Raw genomic sequence first — 18,800 nt, 5'->3', positions numbered from 1 at the left:
ACCTTTTTTATCTTCTAAATTAAAAAAAAAATTCTCTCCTAGCTGGTACTTCTCTCTACTTTCACATTACAGCTTTTACTCTATAAATAAGCACTATGTCTAACTCTAATGATCAAGATAGGACTGTTATGAGATCTCTGAGCTGGAATGTGAAGGGGTTAAACAATCCGGTCAAACGCTCTAGGGAACTAACCCACTTAAAACGTTTGAATTCCGATGTAACACATCTTAGAAATAGTGACCACGCTAAGCTAAAATGCCACTGGATCGCGGATGTTTTTCATTCAACATTCAACTCCAAAACTAGAGGTGTAGCAGTGTTGATTATCCCTGATAAAACTGTTATAGATGGGAATGGCAGATACCCGACTGTTCGCGTATCAGGCACTCGCACTTTGTCGCACTCGTTGACTTCCCAAGCAGTATTAGATTTCATGTCCAGTAATGGGTTTGTCGATCCTTGGAGATTCTCCCTTGATCTAGGATAATTGTGGCTTAGATGATGAGAATTAAGAGCAAACCTTGTATGCTGTATTCATTTAGAAGATCTTGTGAAATTGCTGTAATTTTGATTTGATGTAAAATGTTTAAATCCTATATTTGCTATAAAATAAGTATTATTCAAATTGCTATTATCATTATTGTTTTTGAAATTATTATTATTGTTACTATTCTAAAATACCTCATACTATGATACACATACTGTCCACTCCTCATGCAAACAAGAGACATACACCACTCATATCCCCACACACACACGCATGCACAGTGTACAGTTACAGCAGTACAGAAGTCCAATGCAGGAGGAAATAGCACTCTGGGGAATCCCGCCTCCATCATCTGCCTTCAACATCAAAGGCAGGAATTCCAGCCAGCATCTATCACAGAGCAGCGACTGGCAGAACACTCTAAACTCAGACTGATTTATGGGCACCCACTCTGCAGGTAGCAGCACAAATAGAGAGGATGCAGTCTATGATGTGTGTTCATTTATGGTCATCTGTGCACATGGCCAGAAGAACCAAAATCCAGAAGGAGACAAACAAAAGCCCATTTTCCTTTAGCACAAGTAGGGATACGTAGATGCCGATACAGCGGTTATTTACTTGCAACTGACATCACAAAAAGGCACTGGTTGAAACATCTGATACCACCTGATGCCAAATTCCCTGATTCCTGGAAGTGGAAACCTGATTCCAGCTGGAAGTGTTTGTGTTCCCATGGCAGTTGGACCCAAAATCATCGGACACTTTGAACATTCCGCACTGGCATATTCCTGCCAGGAGCACAATGTTCTTTCAGCCTATTTTTGAACACACACAAACAAAATCACTTCCCCAATACTGGTGAATAAACGTGAAAGAATACAGTAGACATTTTTAATACCATATATCGTCACTATCCAATAACAAACACGTACCTCCAAAATAGTAACTTAAAATGAGAAGGCAAAACACTCGTAAGTCAAAGTAAAGATTTTGTTCCGAGTGATTTTAGAGCATTTCTAATTGGTCCATGTGTCATAAAATTTTTGCACAATGTAAAGGACAACTACTGTGTTGAAATGATGTAGAAAACCAAAAATCGACAAAAATGGAGATACATTGTTTTCTTTGGTCAGTGACGATATATGCTGACTTTACACTGTTAGACTAAACAGGTTCTCTGATCAGTTTCTCAGCCTGTCTGTCCAGCACTCGGGTGCACAGTGTGTTATTTTAAATGAAACACCTTTACTGATAATTGTCCTTAGACAGAGCTGTCTTTCACATTGAGGCTGTGTATATCAGTCAGACTGAGCATTTTAATACAGTGAGACTATATAAACTGTAGTATCTGTACATACATAATAGTCTATTTAACTATTCAACTGATATTTCACCAAAGAACAAGATTCCTAAAGCCTAGCATACAGTATGTGATTAGAGGACATTCAACTACAGCTTAATCAGCAAACCAGTCAAAAGACTCCCAACAACACAAAACATAGGCTCCTCCAATGCATTAGCCTCAAATGTTGATCATGCTGTCACTGTGCTACAGAGACTGTTGCTGAAAGAAACAGACTGCGGATCAAAACTATAAAATGTCCTTTACTTACAGCTTTACAGAAGCACTTTTTTCTGAAGTGGAACAAAACCTGCTCCTCTTCACTGCAACACTCCATCCAAGGTAACTATCAAAGAAAAGCTAGCTAGTGCACTACACTCACAATCTGCTAGATTTGAAAGATGTAACTGTTAAGGTTTATTGCACCAATTCACACTAACAACTGCTTTATTTTAGGTTGCTCAGTATGGTATCAGCGAGTAATAAACATGTATTCATACTTTGTCTGAAAAAATGGTATTGATCCCTCTCTAAGTACATTTAAGTCCATTTCTGGGATGTAGTGGCAGGAGTCTGGGAATAATGTAGTTTTTCTTTTCTCTCTGTTTCTTCGTCAAGGTTAATTTGTAATGTTGAAAATATCCTTTTCAAGGACCTCTTTTGATTCCAATCCAGTTTGAATCAGCACAGAATTACCACAGTATGTTGTGCTTTCTGCCACAGTGTGTGTGTGTGTGTGTGTGTGTATGTGTGTGTGTGTGTGTGTGTGTGTGTGTGTGTGTGTGTGTGTGTGCGCGATGAGTGCTGAGGAGATGGAGATCTCCAGTATTTGACCTTGAATTGTTACTCAGGTCCTGGTCAAGATGTCTGTCAGCATTTCTTCTAATGGCTGACAGGCTACACTACAAAGTGCGGACTGATGTGTGTGTGTGTGTGTGTGTGTGTGTGTGTGTGTGTGTGTGTGTGTGTGTGTGTGTGTGTGTGTGTCCACAGAAACAGCAAGACAAGGAGAAGGACAGAGAGAAAAATGTCACCAAATACTTCCATGTGCAAAGTTCATTTTGCCTTAACATGAATATCACAAGAAAGCAATAAACATTCAACATTTTTGCTGAATCCAAAATAGTGTACTTTTCCTCTAGTATGCCAAAACACCACTCCAGCAAGATTTGTGGATTCAAATTCATATTATTCATCAAACTGTAGATAAAAAGTAATTGCATGCCATAGTACATCTGGTCATAATCAGATATATACAAACACTGGACACTCTTCAATCCCATAATCCAGGCAGTAAACTATTCCTAACAGCAGAAAGCATGATTTTATACTTTGTCTAGGGTATAAGCTCAGCAAAACATATTAAAATACATGTTTTTGTGTGATGTGACAGAATATTCTCTCATCGTTAAATTCTCACATTTGGACATAATTGGTGGGACAAGCTTTATTATTGTGGTCTTTCAAAAAAGTCTCACACTCACTTGTACTAATAATGTACTGCTCATTTTCAATGCAGTGTGGGTTTACTCTGTATTTACAATGGACATGTAGATGATCAGTATATTTTCACTTAATATGCACTGGTATGCAATTTCTGTGCCAAAAATGATAACTAACCACTACCCCATTTTTGACCACCAATTGATCATTTTACAAAGGGGGTATTACCTAAAATCCTCCCCAGATAGGACATGGCCAATTTGGTTATGTCAGGCAAAAGATGCCTGAGTTGGCTAGCTTCACAGTGAGAGATGGGTAGTCATCCTACTCGTCGTTAGAGCCCAAGCCCTGTCAGGATCTCTTGAACTGCTGGTCACAGAGACAGAGAAGCCAACCTGCAATCTCCCAGTGTTGTACCACTTTTGGGTTTGCAAGTAAATACTGTAGTTTATATATTAAGTGCAGTGAATGTAAGACACAAATCTTTAAGATTATTTCTCTCACTCATTTTCAGGATGTGGCGATATCCACTGTGATTTCCATTTCAGTGATTAATTCATGAAAGAATTTTTAAAAGAACGGAAATACCCAGTGAATAAAATCTGCAGAAAATATGCTGCACACCCCTAATGATCACAAATGCATTACTTTTTTGTTAAAAATGTACAGCTTATATTCAATTACACTTTGTTAGAAAATAAACATGTTATTCAGGATTGCTTTGCATTACTTGTTTTGTTTGTCCAAGCACGTAGTTGTGGAAAGTACTGCAGTTTTAAATCATTGCAAAACACACAGCTGTACCATAAGGCATTGTACACGTATGTGATGAAGAGTTTGTGTCTACTTGTATGCATATCTAGACTTGCCTGATCTAAAGTTGTGGGATTCATGTAAGATGACAAGAGTAAGGGTTTGTATAGGAAAGTGTGGGTCTGGTTTTTACCCTGAATTTCCAGGCTCATATACAGTTAAGAGGGAATATTTGGCTACACAGAAACTAACCATGTATACAGTGCAGGCCACAAGAAAGCAAGCAGGGCTATTTTAAAGGTACAGAAGTACTTTATCACGTTAATTTTTAAAAAGAGATTTGTGATACAACCAGATACATTTTACAGCCAAAAATGAAAGAGACTTAACTTTCAATATTTAAATAAACAGAAGAATCCAGAGATGATCACAAGTTGCTTCATGCAAGTCCAAGTCAAGTCTCGGATCTCCAGAGTGCAAGACTAATTCTCAACTCATGAGGCTTTAGTAGAAAGTTTAAGTTTAGTCTACTTATTAGCTGAAGGTGTTGTATTATACAGTGCATCCCTACCAAACAAGTGACAGGTTCAACATGGCTTTTAATAAAGAGCCTTCAGTTATATAAAAACCTTCAGTCTGAAGGACCAACCTGAAGCCCTCACATAGTAAATAAGGTGTTTAACGGAAAGAGGCAAAACAAGTTGAAATGATTGGTCGGTGTGCAGTTTGCACAGCAAGTATGCTAGCTAGTGAATGTAATAGTTAATTAATTATTTAATTAATTAATAATTAATTCAGCAGAGGTTTCAATAAGTTTGAAAGGAAAGTGATGTGTAACTTACTAAAACTCCAGCTAACATAGCTATTGCGCTAGCTAGCATACTTGCTATCCACATGATAGTTATACTACAACTGTTTTTCTGCCTCTTCCTTTTAAACGACATATTTAGGGCTTCATTCTGTCCATCAGACTGAAGTTTTTTTCAGCAATGAAAGCCTCAATATTTAAAGCCATATTTGAGCCCTTTGAGAACCTAATTACAGTGATGAGAGAACATAAACACAGTAATGACTGTGCATGACCATAGCAAAACGGAGAGGCAAAGTCACACACACAAGCTTGAAAAAAAGGTCGGTGGTCCTGTATTAATCAGTTTTGTTTAGTTGCATTGATTTCTCGGTATGAAATTTCATGTGTCTTGAGTTTGAGTTGAATTGTGAGTCAGTTAATGTCGAGTCTCAAGACCACCTCGAGTCCCCATCCCTGATATAAGTACATGACATCATTTAAATCTTCAGAAACAAGTGGTTTCAGGTTTTAATTATAGAATAAAATAAGCAACTTTCAAGCAGTAGGTGCTTAATCTGAATTTCACTAAATCAGCGGACGTTTAATAACAGCTGGGTCCTGGCTAAATAAGATTTAATATTTGGTACATTTTTATTCAGTTGCATGTGAGAGCATGTGATAATAACTCAGCTCATGGTATCAGCTTATTATTACAGATATTTCATCAGATATGTTATTTTTTCATTAATGGACGGCTAGTTTGTTGAGTGTGAGACCAATTTTGATAAGGTCTGCCCTGAAAGTCACGTGTAGCGTCTGCTTGCTGTGTTAGAGCCATGAGCAAACAGAGCAGGCATCTGTGCAGCGTACATATATTTCCACTTTTCCCAGTATTCAGCCTGACTCAGCCTCGTTAGCATTAGCCACTAGCAAAGCCCCTGATGTGGTCTGTTGTGACCTAATGATTTATTATACCTCATTAAACCTACATGCGTCATATAATCAATGGCCAGGTCATAGCCTAAACACTAACAGAGGCTTAATGACAATGACTGGAATGTAACTGCTTACTAATCCAGAGAGGGTGAGCTATGGCTATTGAACTGCCCAGCTGTGGGCATTTTGAAAGTAACAATTGCCACACAGGGACCAAAGGAAAAAAGATGAGTGAGTGAAGATGATGGTTCACTGCCTTTCTGTGGATAAGTGAAACTAGATATGATAGTACAAACAGTGCTATCATGGCTGGCAGTACAAAGGTACACAGACCTTGCTTCATCTGCCTCACAATACTCTGAGCGCTTCTCATACTCATACTAATAGATCATCATTACAGGCTTCTAACAGTAGTCACTGGCATTCATCGCTCTCTGTGATACACTTCAAACAGTAGTTATTGGTTTTCGCTGGTCACAGTGTCTAATTTTCACAGATCTAGTTCTCCTTGCTACTCTGATAGGCCTCTAATGGTAGTCGTTGGTTATTATTGCTTGATTTAAATCTGTCCAATGACAGCCTGTTTTTCCTTTTCTCTATTTAACCCTATGGGTTCAGCTTGTGAGTCTTGGTTCCTCTCAAGGTTTCTTCTAAAGGAGTTTTTCATGGTCGCCTTTGGGTTGCTCGAGGGAGCTTTTTCTGTAAAGCTGACAATGCCTGCTTTAAAAAAGCAATGTATAAATAAACTTTGACTTCGACTACGGGACGGTGATGTCTCTGGAGATGTGTTTTAGCAATCCAGCTGAGCGCTGTTGAAGCTCATCAGAAAGAAATGAGAGAGTCTAGCTTGGAATTACATCCTGGTTTCTGACAAAATATTTACACCATATACTCAGAATCAAATCGATAACAGAAACTTAATCAAAACTACAACAGCTACTGCAGAACAACAGAACAACAACCACAAAGTACCTTCTATGTCCATACCTTCTATGTTCCTTCTATGTCAAATCTTAAATACTAAGCAGAGGGCAAACGCATAGCGCATAGCGAAACTCATCAGAAGGAAACTACAGAGTTCAAGTTGGCATTACTCCCTGATTTATGGCAAAATGCTCACCATAACACTAAAACCCAGAACTGAAACAGAAACTACATAAAACCTAAAGTGAAACGCAAAGGCAAAGATCCACTGTTGGGGCTGTCATGTGACAAATGAAACAGTATCTACATGAAAAACACACTGACATCATTCTAACTGCATTCATGAAGAATATACGTAGACGTCTAGTTGAGCCAGTGGTTAAGAGTTAATGGAACTGGCGTGTCTGTAAACCAGAGACAGTGCATTACCTGCTGCTTGAGTTGGTACATGAGTCTGTCCTTTTCTCTTTTCAAGGCCATCACCTCCTCTTGGCTTGTCTTCTTTTTAGAAGCAGAAAGTTCTAGAAGGGCGATGTTAGCATCCTTTTCGCTGATGGCTGCCAACAGTGCCTGTTGCCTGGTGGGAAATCGAGAAGGATAAGGGGGGTTACGACCTACGGTAAGTCATTACTTTAACAAATACCAGATACAAATGCACAATACTGTAAGTCGGGCAGGCAAATACACACAGTTACACAGCAGGGGAGGTTAGCCAGCCGGCAGGTGCGCAGTGACGGTTAGCATACCGAAGAACCGCACTACCCAAAACCCCCTGCTCTCTTCCTGTCATCAGAGAGATTCTTGGCTAATGGCTGCCTGTTTGCCTAGGGTCAGACAGAGAATCGTCACTAATCTGCACTTTGTCATTACACCTTCCAGGGTAACTCATCCGTTTCCCTTAGACACAAACACACACACACACACATACGTTTTATTGTCTGAGACTCTAAGTGGGGTTACCGTGATTTATAGCACAGGTCGCCTATTCTGGCTTTAAGATTGGTCGTCCAGTTACAGTGTTTCAAATACTGACTGAGGACCAATACTGCGGCCCACTCGTCTGGGCTGCACTTCCCAGAAACATCACTGTAATACAGCAGGGCAAGCATCATAAAATAACGATGATCGTTAATCTGCGAAATGTTTGGAAAACAGGTCACTGATCCTAAAACTTCAATGTCAGTAGGATGCATTCCCCGTTAGTCATGTCTATGTCTTCAGAAACAATGTTAACAGTAAAATTCCTCTCTACAACCAGGGAAACAGAGAGATGGATTCATGTACATGTCGAGCTGAAATCGTAAGGAGTTTGCTTAACAATTACTAAGTGTGCTATTGCTAGCATCAAAGTTTTGGAATAAATGCATGCACACAGTAATTGCAGTAATGCAGTCACAGTAATTAGTTTCCAAATTTGTTAAATAATTCAAATTTTCAGAGCTTGAAAAACTTTTTTCTTGTTAGCTCACGTAGCCTTGTCTTATTAAGCATGAATCATCATATTATTATTATATTACACTATTTGAAAGACAGACTTCTTTTATTCCCTTCGATCTTTGATTGAAATGTATTGGCTTTTGCCCACCTTTAAAGTAGCTTCTGAGCTCTGATTACGACACCATGCACAGGGAACAATAATATTAACTGAAAATATATTTTTTCAGCCTCCGTCTTCTGGCCCTACCCACTGCTCAGCCAGTTCTGAGAACCCCCGCCCCACCACATATCGCTTTTCAGTGGAAAATATATCAAGGAAAGCGTGAGTCATTTTTCATTCACACTAACTTTTAAAGACTTTTTTCCCTTTAGGTTTTCACCCTATTTATTCCGAATGAAGTTATGACCAATTCTACCTGCTGCCACACAATACTACCAAGCTGGGAGAGAGGGCTTCATGGGCTGAGCCACATAAGATGCCACTACATCTTTTTAAACTGACGCTTAATCCTATGTAATTGGACAACTCAACATGCTTGAGGGAAAATGCGAAACTGTCAATTCTATTGCATCAGTTATGAAATGCCTGCTTTGGCTAGCACTGCACTGAGAACTGTAAGGAAAAGGGGGGCCGTCCCACTCACCCAGGGAGAGTGATCACACTCTCTTGGACTCACAGTCATTGGATACACTTAATTTTTCCTGATTTAGCATTTCTTTTTGGCTAAACTGTGCAAAGAAAGAGCAATTCATTCAAAGTGTATCTTACAGTCTGTTTTTGCTAAGGCTGCTCACCCAAATGGCATCGCAGCAGTTAGATTTCTTTCAAAACTAGGTTCACCAGAGTGTTTAACAAGGAGAAAAGCAATTAGTTGAACTCATTTTTCAACTGGGTAATCTATCCATGGCAGTACATGTCCTTGTCAGTTAAATGGTCAAGACTTAAATGTTTCACTGAATCAAAAGACGAAGCAAAAGACTTTAAAAGGTTTGTTGACTGTTTAGTTTTTATTGGGCAATTTTCAGATTTTCAGCATGCCTAAAGGACTTTTAAACACACTCATTCAGGTTCATTCACTCACCCAGACAGACACTAAGGATTACACATGCTGACTCAGAGTACAGGTCAGCCATACCACAGGGTTTGAGTAGTCGGTTTTTCAAATTGTCCTCCAGAGGTCAAAACCATTGCCCCTTTTAAGTGCATATCTTTGGATTAAGATTGAACTGAAAGACCACTCAATTAATTCAAAAGCCTTTTGGAGTTGAAGAGTGAGAGTAAGAGCAAGACAGAGGGTGAATGAGAGCAGAGAAAGATATTTTTGTTCCATGATTTAAGTCCCCTTTAGTCATAAGTCTGAAAATAAACAGCACTTTCCGAGCGCTGGGCCTTACTGCAGTGGAATTCTGCCGCTGCTGTTTTCTGTACAATTATCTGAGTGAAACATCTGGATTCTCCCCTTCTTCCCAACTAATGGAGTCTAAGACTGTAGAGTGCTGACATGAATTTCAAACCTTAATCGCTCAATTAATCAAAGCAACCCCCATACGTCGAAGGAGAGTATCCCTCCATCTCCTAACACCTCCGGTGTTATTTCTGCTATCCCTCGCTAAAAGCAGAAACAACTCACCTTCTCTGCATGTTACAATGACATACACTGTGTCTTACGCACACCCATACATGCATAGTAAAAATCCAACCTTGTCTGAGGGCTTTTGGCATGGGCTGTGACAGGGTTTTTAAAAAAATGACACCACAGGAGAAAATTAGCACAGCACAACTGGTCCCTCAAGCGGGATTACGCTATGTTCATACTGTACGCTGTTAACGTATACCAGAGACAGGTTTTTTGGCCAGTGGAGGCCTGGGTTGGAAAAAGGTCTTGTATACATTACTGTATCATGGAGAAGTCTAAATACAGGTGACTAGTGATCCCTTCCCTGTTGGGCGTATATGGGCATGGAATGTAGTCCCATGAGTCTTTGATTCGTAAACAGCACTTTCGTGAGCATTTGAGAGTGGGCATGTTACCATGACAACAGTCAGTACTCAACACTTCGAAGAAGAGGAGATAAGGGATGGAGGTGTTTGATATCGTAAAGACACGCAATAACTACACTCCCTCGTTCAATGTCCTCAAATGTCCGTCCCCCGAGACAAGGTTTACTTTAGCTTAAGGGCCATCTGAGGGAAGAAGGAAGCCTCACACGAAAAACCATCCGCGTACCCACTTCCCAATGTTTCTGTTAAGACAAAGTGACCAAAGCAAGAAGTAAGAAGCAGGAAGTATCGCCTCCTCGCTGTTTTAAGAAGGAGGAAGACGTAAGAGGGGTTGTGAACCAAAAAGAGGATAAAAAATGCAATCTTAGCACAGAACTATAAAAGCATGTTTATATTAGTTTAAAGGTACGCGAAATGAGGCAGGGAAGCCAAACTTTGCGATTTGCGTGTTTTAAAGAACTATACTTGAAGTAGCATTCCCTGCGGTTCAGTAAGTGGCTACTTACTGGTATTTTTGCTGGCTCTGTACAGAGGAATTAGTGCACACGAAGCCTTTCTTAGTAAATAATACACGAAACCCAGAGATTTCCAGCCAAAATTAGGACTTAGAAAACCTGGAAACTGACAAATTCGTTGTTCATGTCTTTCTCATTCTGGTAGGAAGGGCATGAATGCATTTAATCATGTTACAGGTGTAGGTGAATGTAGGTGAATGTAGGTGAATGTAGGTGCATTAGGTGCATCAGTCTTGCCCAAGGACTATTATTAGTATTGTGTAAAACAATATTCTAATGGTTTAGAATATGTGATGGAAGATTCCTGGCAATCAATACAATTTAATTAAATTATGATTAAAGTTTAATTACAGATTAAAAATCAGCTTATAAAAACACAAACTAACAGATTTCGTGTCTAAACCTCATCTCGTGCTAGCCATGCCCTTTTCAGGTGTTCCCTTCCATTGGCTTGCTGATTGCCCTTTCTTAATGTCTCCCTCCACCATGGTCTTCAATACAGTAGGTCTTTCAGGAGATGTAAGGGTGACCAAATCCTGAAATGTCAGCCTCAGAATTACCTTCGATCCAACATGGCGGCCATGCTTCAATGCAAGCAGAACTACTTCCAGTTGTTTGATTAATACAGTGAAATCCAGCACTCACCACCATGTGCGTGGAGCAGCGGGGCAGAGCAGCCTTCCCTGATAGTGATGAGAGATGTCTTCCTATAGCCATAAAAAGGGGCATTATTTTGATTAGCTGGTCCATAAAACTCTCCCCATCTTGAACCACAACCTTCATCCCTCAAAGCTGATGGTGCTAATTAACAACCATTTCGGAAAAAGAGGCCTAATTTCTTGCAGGGGTATTAAATCACAATTAATTGGAATAGTCATTTGGCCAAGAACCTAAAGCAGCTTTGCACTCGACATAAATCCGCTACGAGTCGAAGGCCGCCTTCATTTTTCAACTAATAAAAACAAAATAATGGCAATGATATACAAGGCGACCCCAGCTGAGTCCGCACAGACGGTTTATTTGCCATTTTTGAACCAAAGCCATTCCTTTCGATCTTTGTCTTGGTCTTGTTAACCCCTGGACTTGCTTCTGGGACAAGCTGTTTTGATTGGGTAAAAGAAGTGCAATTTGATGTCATCGCGCTTGACATGGCTTTCCAACAAGAAACCAAAGAGGACTGAGAGTAATGAAGCAAAGAGACACTTTCAGTGCTAAATCTAAGATTGAGATACTAGTGCATTCAATTCACAAAAAATAGCCAAATTACATAATAAGACATTTAAATATGCAGTGAGTTGCACCAGTGAGCATGACTTTTAAGGCTTAAATCTAAATGCAAACACCTCAATAATGTCTTTTCACTCAGGCTTCTACTCTCTTTCTCTTTCTCCCTCCCTTTCAATTTCCCTCTCTCAGTAGCATTTTCTAAGGTGCATAATTCTTCCATGGTGAAGGCTTGAAGGCTGGACATGTGAAGGCAATTGTGTGTCCATGGCTGCGATATATGATAGATGGATAAAGTGCATGCTCTGGAGTTGGGGCAGGCCGCTTTATGAAGACATCTTCCACACGACACGCTGCCTGTCAAGCTTTCGCTGATGTCGCACAACAGATGGCCTCTAATGCACAGACTGCATAAAAAATTGCTCCCCGAGCTTTTCGGCCATTGTAAGGGTTAAGATGGGGTCAAGCACGTCGTAAGCCTTTGAACACGAAGGAGAGGCGGCAAGTGCCACCTGGGCTGAGAGCGCATCAGCTAGAGAGATGGAGACTGGGAAGAGGAAGAAAGGAAGGAAAGTGCAGGGGGAAATTTAAGGCCCTCAGCAGCACTAAATCAGAGAAGCCCATTTCACGTTGTTATTTCTATGCGTCATGCTTGAGGAATATGTGTTTATAATTTGTGTTATGACATCGCTTAAAATTATTACCATTCCGAGCCAGCAGGGAAAAAAAAAAAAAAAACAGATGCACCCGGAACGTGCCCAAGGGACCAACAAATTTCACTGTGGCTCACTTTACCATCACAACACGCTAGGAGAACATTAATGCAGGCAGGCTACGACATTTTCTCGTTCAGGAATACATGCATTGATTAGATCACAACTGGGCACGAGATTCAGATATCTAACAAAGTTGTGGCTAACATGGTAATGCATGAATACAGAATTTAGTATAGAGAGTAGGATTAAGCATGTCACCCAAACAGGCCCTGAGCACTGGTCATTAATATGCATCATTAATGGTCATTAATGAATTAATATGCATTGATATCATTATTCTCACTCATGTGTTGATTTTAATTAGCTTTTATATGTGCAAAAAATACAGCAGTGAGAGATTGCCATGCTGATCATAATCAAGGTGGATGAGGTTATGAACATGACTTGGCGTATGACCTTTGCCATGCCATGGTGGAAAAGTCTAGCCATGTATGACATACAATTATCTGTATACCCTACAGTTATAAGTTAGTAATGGTCTAGTTGTGAGTTTGCCTTTAGATCTTTTACACTGATATTCCTACGCGAAGCATTACTATGCACTATGACTGTGGAGCTGTTATAAACCTTAGCCAGCCTTGCCGTGAGATTGTTTTGTTTCTTGTCATTAGCCTGCTGTGCTAGCCTGCAGTTAGCATGCTGTGTCTCAGGCTTGAGGAGGAAACCACCAAAGAGAAATCGCAGCATTCCCACAAGGCTCTGTGGACATGACCACCCTGCGACCCTCCGCACTGTTTCAACAGCTTGAAAAATATCCCATTTTCTCACAAAGGCAAGGAAATGGATCAGACGAGGGCTATTTATATCGTCAGACATCATCTGTTTCACCAGCCTGTATTACAGAAAGACAGCTGTCATAAACCTCACCCTCATCTAACCTGTACAAAAACAAAATGAGGCGGGGGTACATGGATATGAAAGCAGAATGAGGTGGGGGTACATGGATATGAAAGCAGAATGAGGTGGGGGTACATGGATATGAAAGCAGAATGAGGTGGGGGTACATGGATATGAAAGCAGAATGAGGTGGGGGTACATGGATATGAAAGCAGAATGGGGTGGGGGTACATGGATATGAAAGCAGAATGAGGTGGGGGTACATGGATATGAAAGCAGAATGAGGTGGGGGTCCATGGATATGAAAGCAGAATGAGGTGGGGGTACATGGATATGAAAGCAGAATGGGGTGGGGGTACATGGATATGAAAGCAGAATGAGGTGGGTGTCCATGGATATGAAAACCAAATGAGGTGGGGGTACATGGATATGAAAGCAGAATGAGGTGGGGGTACATGGATATGAAAGCAGAATGAGGTGGGGGTACATGGATATGAAAGCAGAATGAGGTGGGGGTACATGGATATGAAAGCAGAATGAGGTGGGGGTACATGGCTATGAAAGCAGAATGAGGTGGGGGTACATGGATATGAAAGCAGAATGAGGTGGGGGTACATGGATATGAAAGCAGAATGGGGTGGGGGTACATGGATATGAAAGCAGAATGGGGTGGGGGTACATGGATATGAAAGCAGAATGAGGTGGGGGTACATGGATATGAAAGCAGAATGAGGTGGGGGTACATGGATATGAAAGCAGAATGAGGTGGGGGTACATGGATATGAAAGCAGAATGAGGTGGGGGTACATGGATATGAAAGCAGAATGAGGTGGGGGTACATGGATATGAAAGCAGAATGGGGTGGGGGTACATGGATATGAAAGCAGAATGGGGTGGGGGTACATGGATGCACGTGTGACGTTACTCATGCTGTACACTGAAAATCATGACAGCTAGTCAAAACATGATCTAACACTTTGTATCAGTGCATAACACTAAATAAAACAAACACCTATATAAACACCTATAGTTACGTCATGGTCATTAGCAGTGTGGCAAGGTCTAGATGCCATCTCATAAGTAAGCCTGCCTGAAGCTCTGTCTGTAGACGTGTGCAGAGAACACAGTATAGGTGGTACTAACCGATAACATGTTGTTAGCTAGCTTATTTTGTTTTGAGTTCCACACCAGATGTTGTCAGATTACAGGCTAGAGGATTTTGGGTGGGTTTACATGCTTCATTGCGGCAGATTTCAAAGCAATCCAGTACCAAAAGATTAACACGTTATGTCCACACATTTATTTACGTTCTCCTTCTCGGCCCTGTGAGACTAGTTCATTCACAAAAGGCACACTGACCCCAACAGCTAGGGGGCTTTCAGAGCTAACAAATGCCTGAAGCTTATAGTCGCGTAAACTGCATGTCTAAATTTACTAAACTGGCGATATTAGTTATGAATTAATCTCAGACAGAAATTATTCTGACACTGCTTGGCAAACTGGTGTCTAAATCAACAATGAACTATAAAAATGAACAAGCGTACATTCCCTAGCTAAAAACAGTAGCAGCATCCACCCTGAAGCCTGAGTCTTGTCTGTACTTTGGTAGACCACAGTGGGCCATACAGTGCTAGAAAATGCTGATACCTGATGTAAACTGTTTGGGTATAAGCTTACTTGTTAGCTACGTTAGCCTTACAGCCCCTGTGCCAAGCTAATTAGCAAAATTTAGATCCCCAAAAATGCCTTAAATACAATATTCTGACATCTGAATTCACCCCAGTTTGCTAGAATCCGTCTGTGTTGTTTCCAGCTTTCATTGAAGACAAATGCCCTGGTTTATGTGTCAGGCTCCGCTCTGTAGAGTCATACTGAGCCTTTGGTGCTTAATTCGGTAGTGAGCACATCAAGTATCAGAGGCTGATGTCACTGTCTTCTAATCCTACAAGCTCTCAGTCTAAGTAGCTGGCAAGAGCCTACAGAACTCAAACCTCTGGACAATCTCCAGACAATGCTCTGGACAACATCAGGACAGCAACCAAACAACCACCCAACTTTAACACACAGGAACCATGAAACCACAGGGTTACAACTAAAGGTGAGGAATATGGTAAAATTAGGATATTTTTGTGGGAAATGCATGCTTTGGAAAAGACTAAATGCACCACCAAAACAGTAGTGCCACATTAGTTGAATACAGTAAAAAAGTTTAATAAGAAATATGAAGATAAAAATAAAGCAATTGGACAAAATGAATAAAATTTGATAACAGCATCCAATCAGCTTCTTGTTATGCTATGGAGTTAGTTAATAATTAGTTAATTAGGTTAATTAGTTAATAACCACTAAAGGTATGAACTCAAATTTATATCATATATTTTTGCACTATTCAGACAATATCATATCAAATTTTTTGTGACACTTTATTTTGAGTGGCCCTTTTCAGATTAAATAAACAGCAGCAGCAGGGGATACGTTTAGCGCATTACCATGAGATTTGACTCCGTAAACAAAGGTTGTTTATAGTTTGCTGAATTTAGTTGTTTATCACTTCGAGTGTCCAAATTCCTGTGTCCAATTTCTGTAGCTGTTAAGCTAAGAGGTCACGGAACATGTAACTGATACATGCACAGACCACCTCAGCATCTTCAGCCAGCTGTTATAGACAGTCTGTGAGTGGACTTCAACTGGACTCAGTTCTGGTTAAGGTTAGGTTGTGTTCAGATGATTCATTACTGCTACTTCTCACACTGATGTGTTGTTGGTGTGTTACTAAACATCTGTTAAGGAACACTCAAAATAAAGATTTACCCAGATTTTTGTTGTTCTGATTAACTGATAAACTGATAATAACAACAAAGATGGATATTATTATTATTATTATTATTATTATTGTCCAGTTTTCTTTTTATTTCCCTAGTGAAAAACAGAGAGGGAGTATATTTTGCACATGCTTATACCAGAAAATATGTAAACTGGCAAAAACTGCTGCCGAGCGTAGCCAATATAAAAGGCTTTCCTGATGAACTGAGAAACATATTGTGAGAGGTAGAGCTGCTTCAGCTCTATATATCATGAGAGAACGTCATTCTAGTAGTACTCACCTCAACAGTTCAACAATTGCTAGTTGCTGTTTATGGGCTCTCGTTCAGTTACTCTTTTTTTTTTGTACGCAGTGATTCAGCGTCTAGAAGTACAAACGATATCCATAATTTACTTGTGAGATCATTTATTTTGCTGGAATTCCAGTTGAACTGAGAAAAAAAAGAGGTGTGTAAATATTTATGCTTCTGTGTGTGCCGCCTTTCTCCTCACTAAAAAACTCAATGGATAAATATTAATGACTGAAATATTTAAAGCACACTGTTAAAAAAGACTATAAAATGAAAGTATGTATATAAACCAATATGCACTTAAATTCTGAATGGCTGAACTGCAGGTGAGAAGTGCAAAAACTGAAAATGGTGCAACATGCCCAAACATTTTCCAACAGAAAGACAATGTTTCAATAACATGTGCCCAAAGTTAGCTTTGCGTTCCATACTGACAGACAAGTTAAAGCAACCCAGGCTTTCACAAGCGAGAGAGTTGGGAGTCCCTACTGTAAACAGTGTGCTGAATAATGCCCCTTACCTCACACACACACACACACACACACACACAACCTCACCCACTCACTCACATTCCCTGGCTTGTGTCTCTTGAGGTAAAATCGAGTTGGGCAGATCTAGAGACAGTTCTAAAGCTCGCTTCTCTGATCCCCCCTTCAGTAGTGTGTGAGTGCTGGTAACATAAAACAAATTCTTTCAAGTGTATCTCTCCCACAACTTCAGGTCTCCTTCTCCATTTACCATCTACCCAGCAGACACACCACATACTCCAGCCTGAAGACTGGGTATAGGGCCTTTAGCTAAGATTATCGCTTCCTCTTTGTCAAAACATCACTGAAGAGGGGGAAATGTTTGTGTGCATTAGCTTTCCAGGAAGCGAAGTTTTGCTGTATTCAATAGCCATTGTAAATCTTGAGTGCATCTGTGAGACTGAGATGTGGTTGTGACTCTGACATTCTTAGGAAACATGCACTAACTGGAGCTAACAGTGTTGGGCTTGTTAATGAAAAAAGTCATCCTTTATAAGTTACTAATTACTTCTCTAAAACTTACTAAAGTACTTCTGCATTGCTCTCTGTAAGGTTTCAAGCACAGTCAGACGCTCGCAGATGAAGGCAAAGCTCAAATCCAGAAAACGCATCAATCCAAAAAGGGAAAAGCAATATCGTGGTCAAAGAGACAGGCCTACGGTCATAATCCAAGATCAAAGAAATAGCAAACAAATCCAATGGGTAAGGCAAAAGGAGCATAAACCAGAAGACAAACAGCAAGAGGTCACACACAAACAAACACCATGATAGAAAAAAACCGCTCAACACAGTGAACCAATACCTCGCAGCTATTCTAAGCTATAGCCGGGGCTGTATACTATTCTAGATACATCACATTACTACAGGAAAAAGGTATTTAAGTTAATGCAACCTGTTACTTTGCACCGCACTACCCTCAACATTGGTGGCTATCAATAAAAGTATATATCCCACTCATTATCATGACCATTGTCACACACCTGACTTAGACCATGTCGAGCTGTTAAGTAATCTCAAACAGTCCTGCTTATGTAGGCTGTGACACAGTGTGACTGTTATCTATAAACATGGACAAAAGCTTCTATCACATGTCAGTTACATTAGACTTGTAGTAACTCTGGTGCCAAACTGCAAACCTAGGACATCAAACATGTCTTGGCTGATCTACTAGACCTGGGGTCAAATTGTGCAAATGTGATTTTCTTTTTTCTTTCTTTATTTATTTATTTATTGTTTGTATTGTATTGACAGTGCAGAGTCCTCCAAAATTACTGACACCGTTGGTAAAGATCAGCAAAAAATAGTCAAAAGAGTTCTGAGTATCAGATATAATACCTAGTGTGTCAACTAAAGAGAAAACCACCAAGAAAAACAGTAACATCAGTAAATCTGCATGACTGCCAAGTGATCATATCATCTCAACGGATGATTTTATCAGTCCAGTCTGCCTAATATAACTGTCAGAAGAAAATGCTGCCGCTTTTCCCTTTTCCCCTTTTTTATAAGGTTTATGCCATCTTTCAGATTTTTTAAAGCTAAATGAATTAAATTAAGTGACTCTTATGAGTCCCACAGTGGGGGAAATTTCACCTCCACAATCCAACCCAGTAGTGAAACACCACATGCACACTAGTGAACACACACTTGGGGGCCAGTGAGAACATTTGCACAGAGCGGTGGGCAGCCCTATCCA

General features: G+C 40.1%; 1 protein-coding gene across 6 annotated transcripts in view; it reads right to left on the bottom strand.

Annotated features, from left to right (window-relative positions):
• LOC108443672 (ERC protein 2) overlaps positions 1–18,800 on the bottom strand; it is a 308,529-nt gene that overhangs the window by 97,790 nt on the left and 191,939 nt on the right. For all 6 annotated transcript variants that reach the window (XR_005129963.1, XR_005129967.1, XR_005129964.1 and 3 more), the window contains one exon: positions 7,106–7,253. Coding sequence is in view for 1 of the 6 variants with exons in the window: in XM_037536284.1 (XP_037392181.1) it covers positions 7,106–7,253 (148 nt within the window). In the remaining 5 variants the exon portion in view is untranslated. The remainder of the gene's footprint in view (positions 1–7,105; positions 7,254–18,800) is intronic.

Source organism: Pygocentrus nattereri, chromosome 29, assembly GCF_015220715.1.
Source record: "Pygocentrus nattereri isolate fPygNat1 chromosome 29, fPygNat1.pri, whole genome shotgun sequence".
Taxonomy (NCBI): Eukaryota; Metazoa; Chordata; class Actinopteri; order Characiformes; family Serrasalmidae; genus Pygocentrus; species Pygocentrus nattereri.
This window is presented reverse-complemented; position numbering and strand designations above follow the sequence as displayed.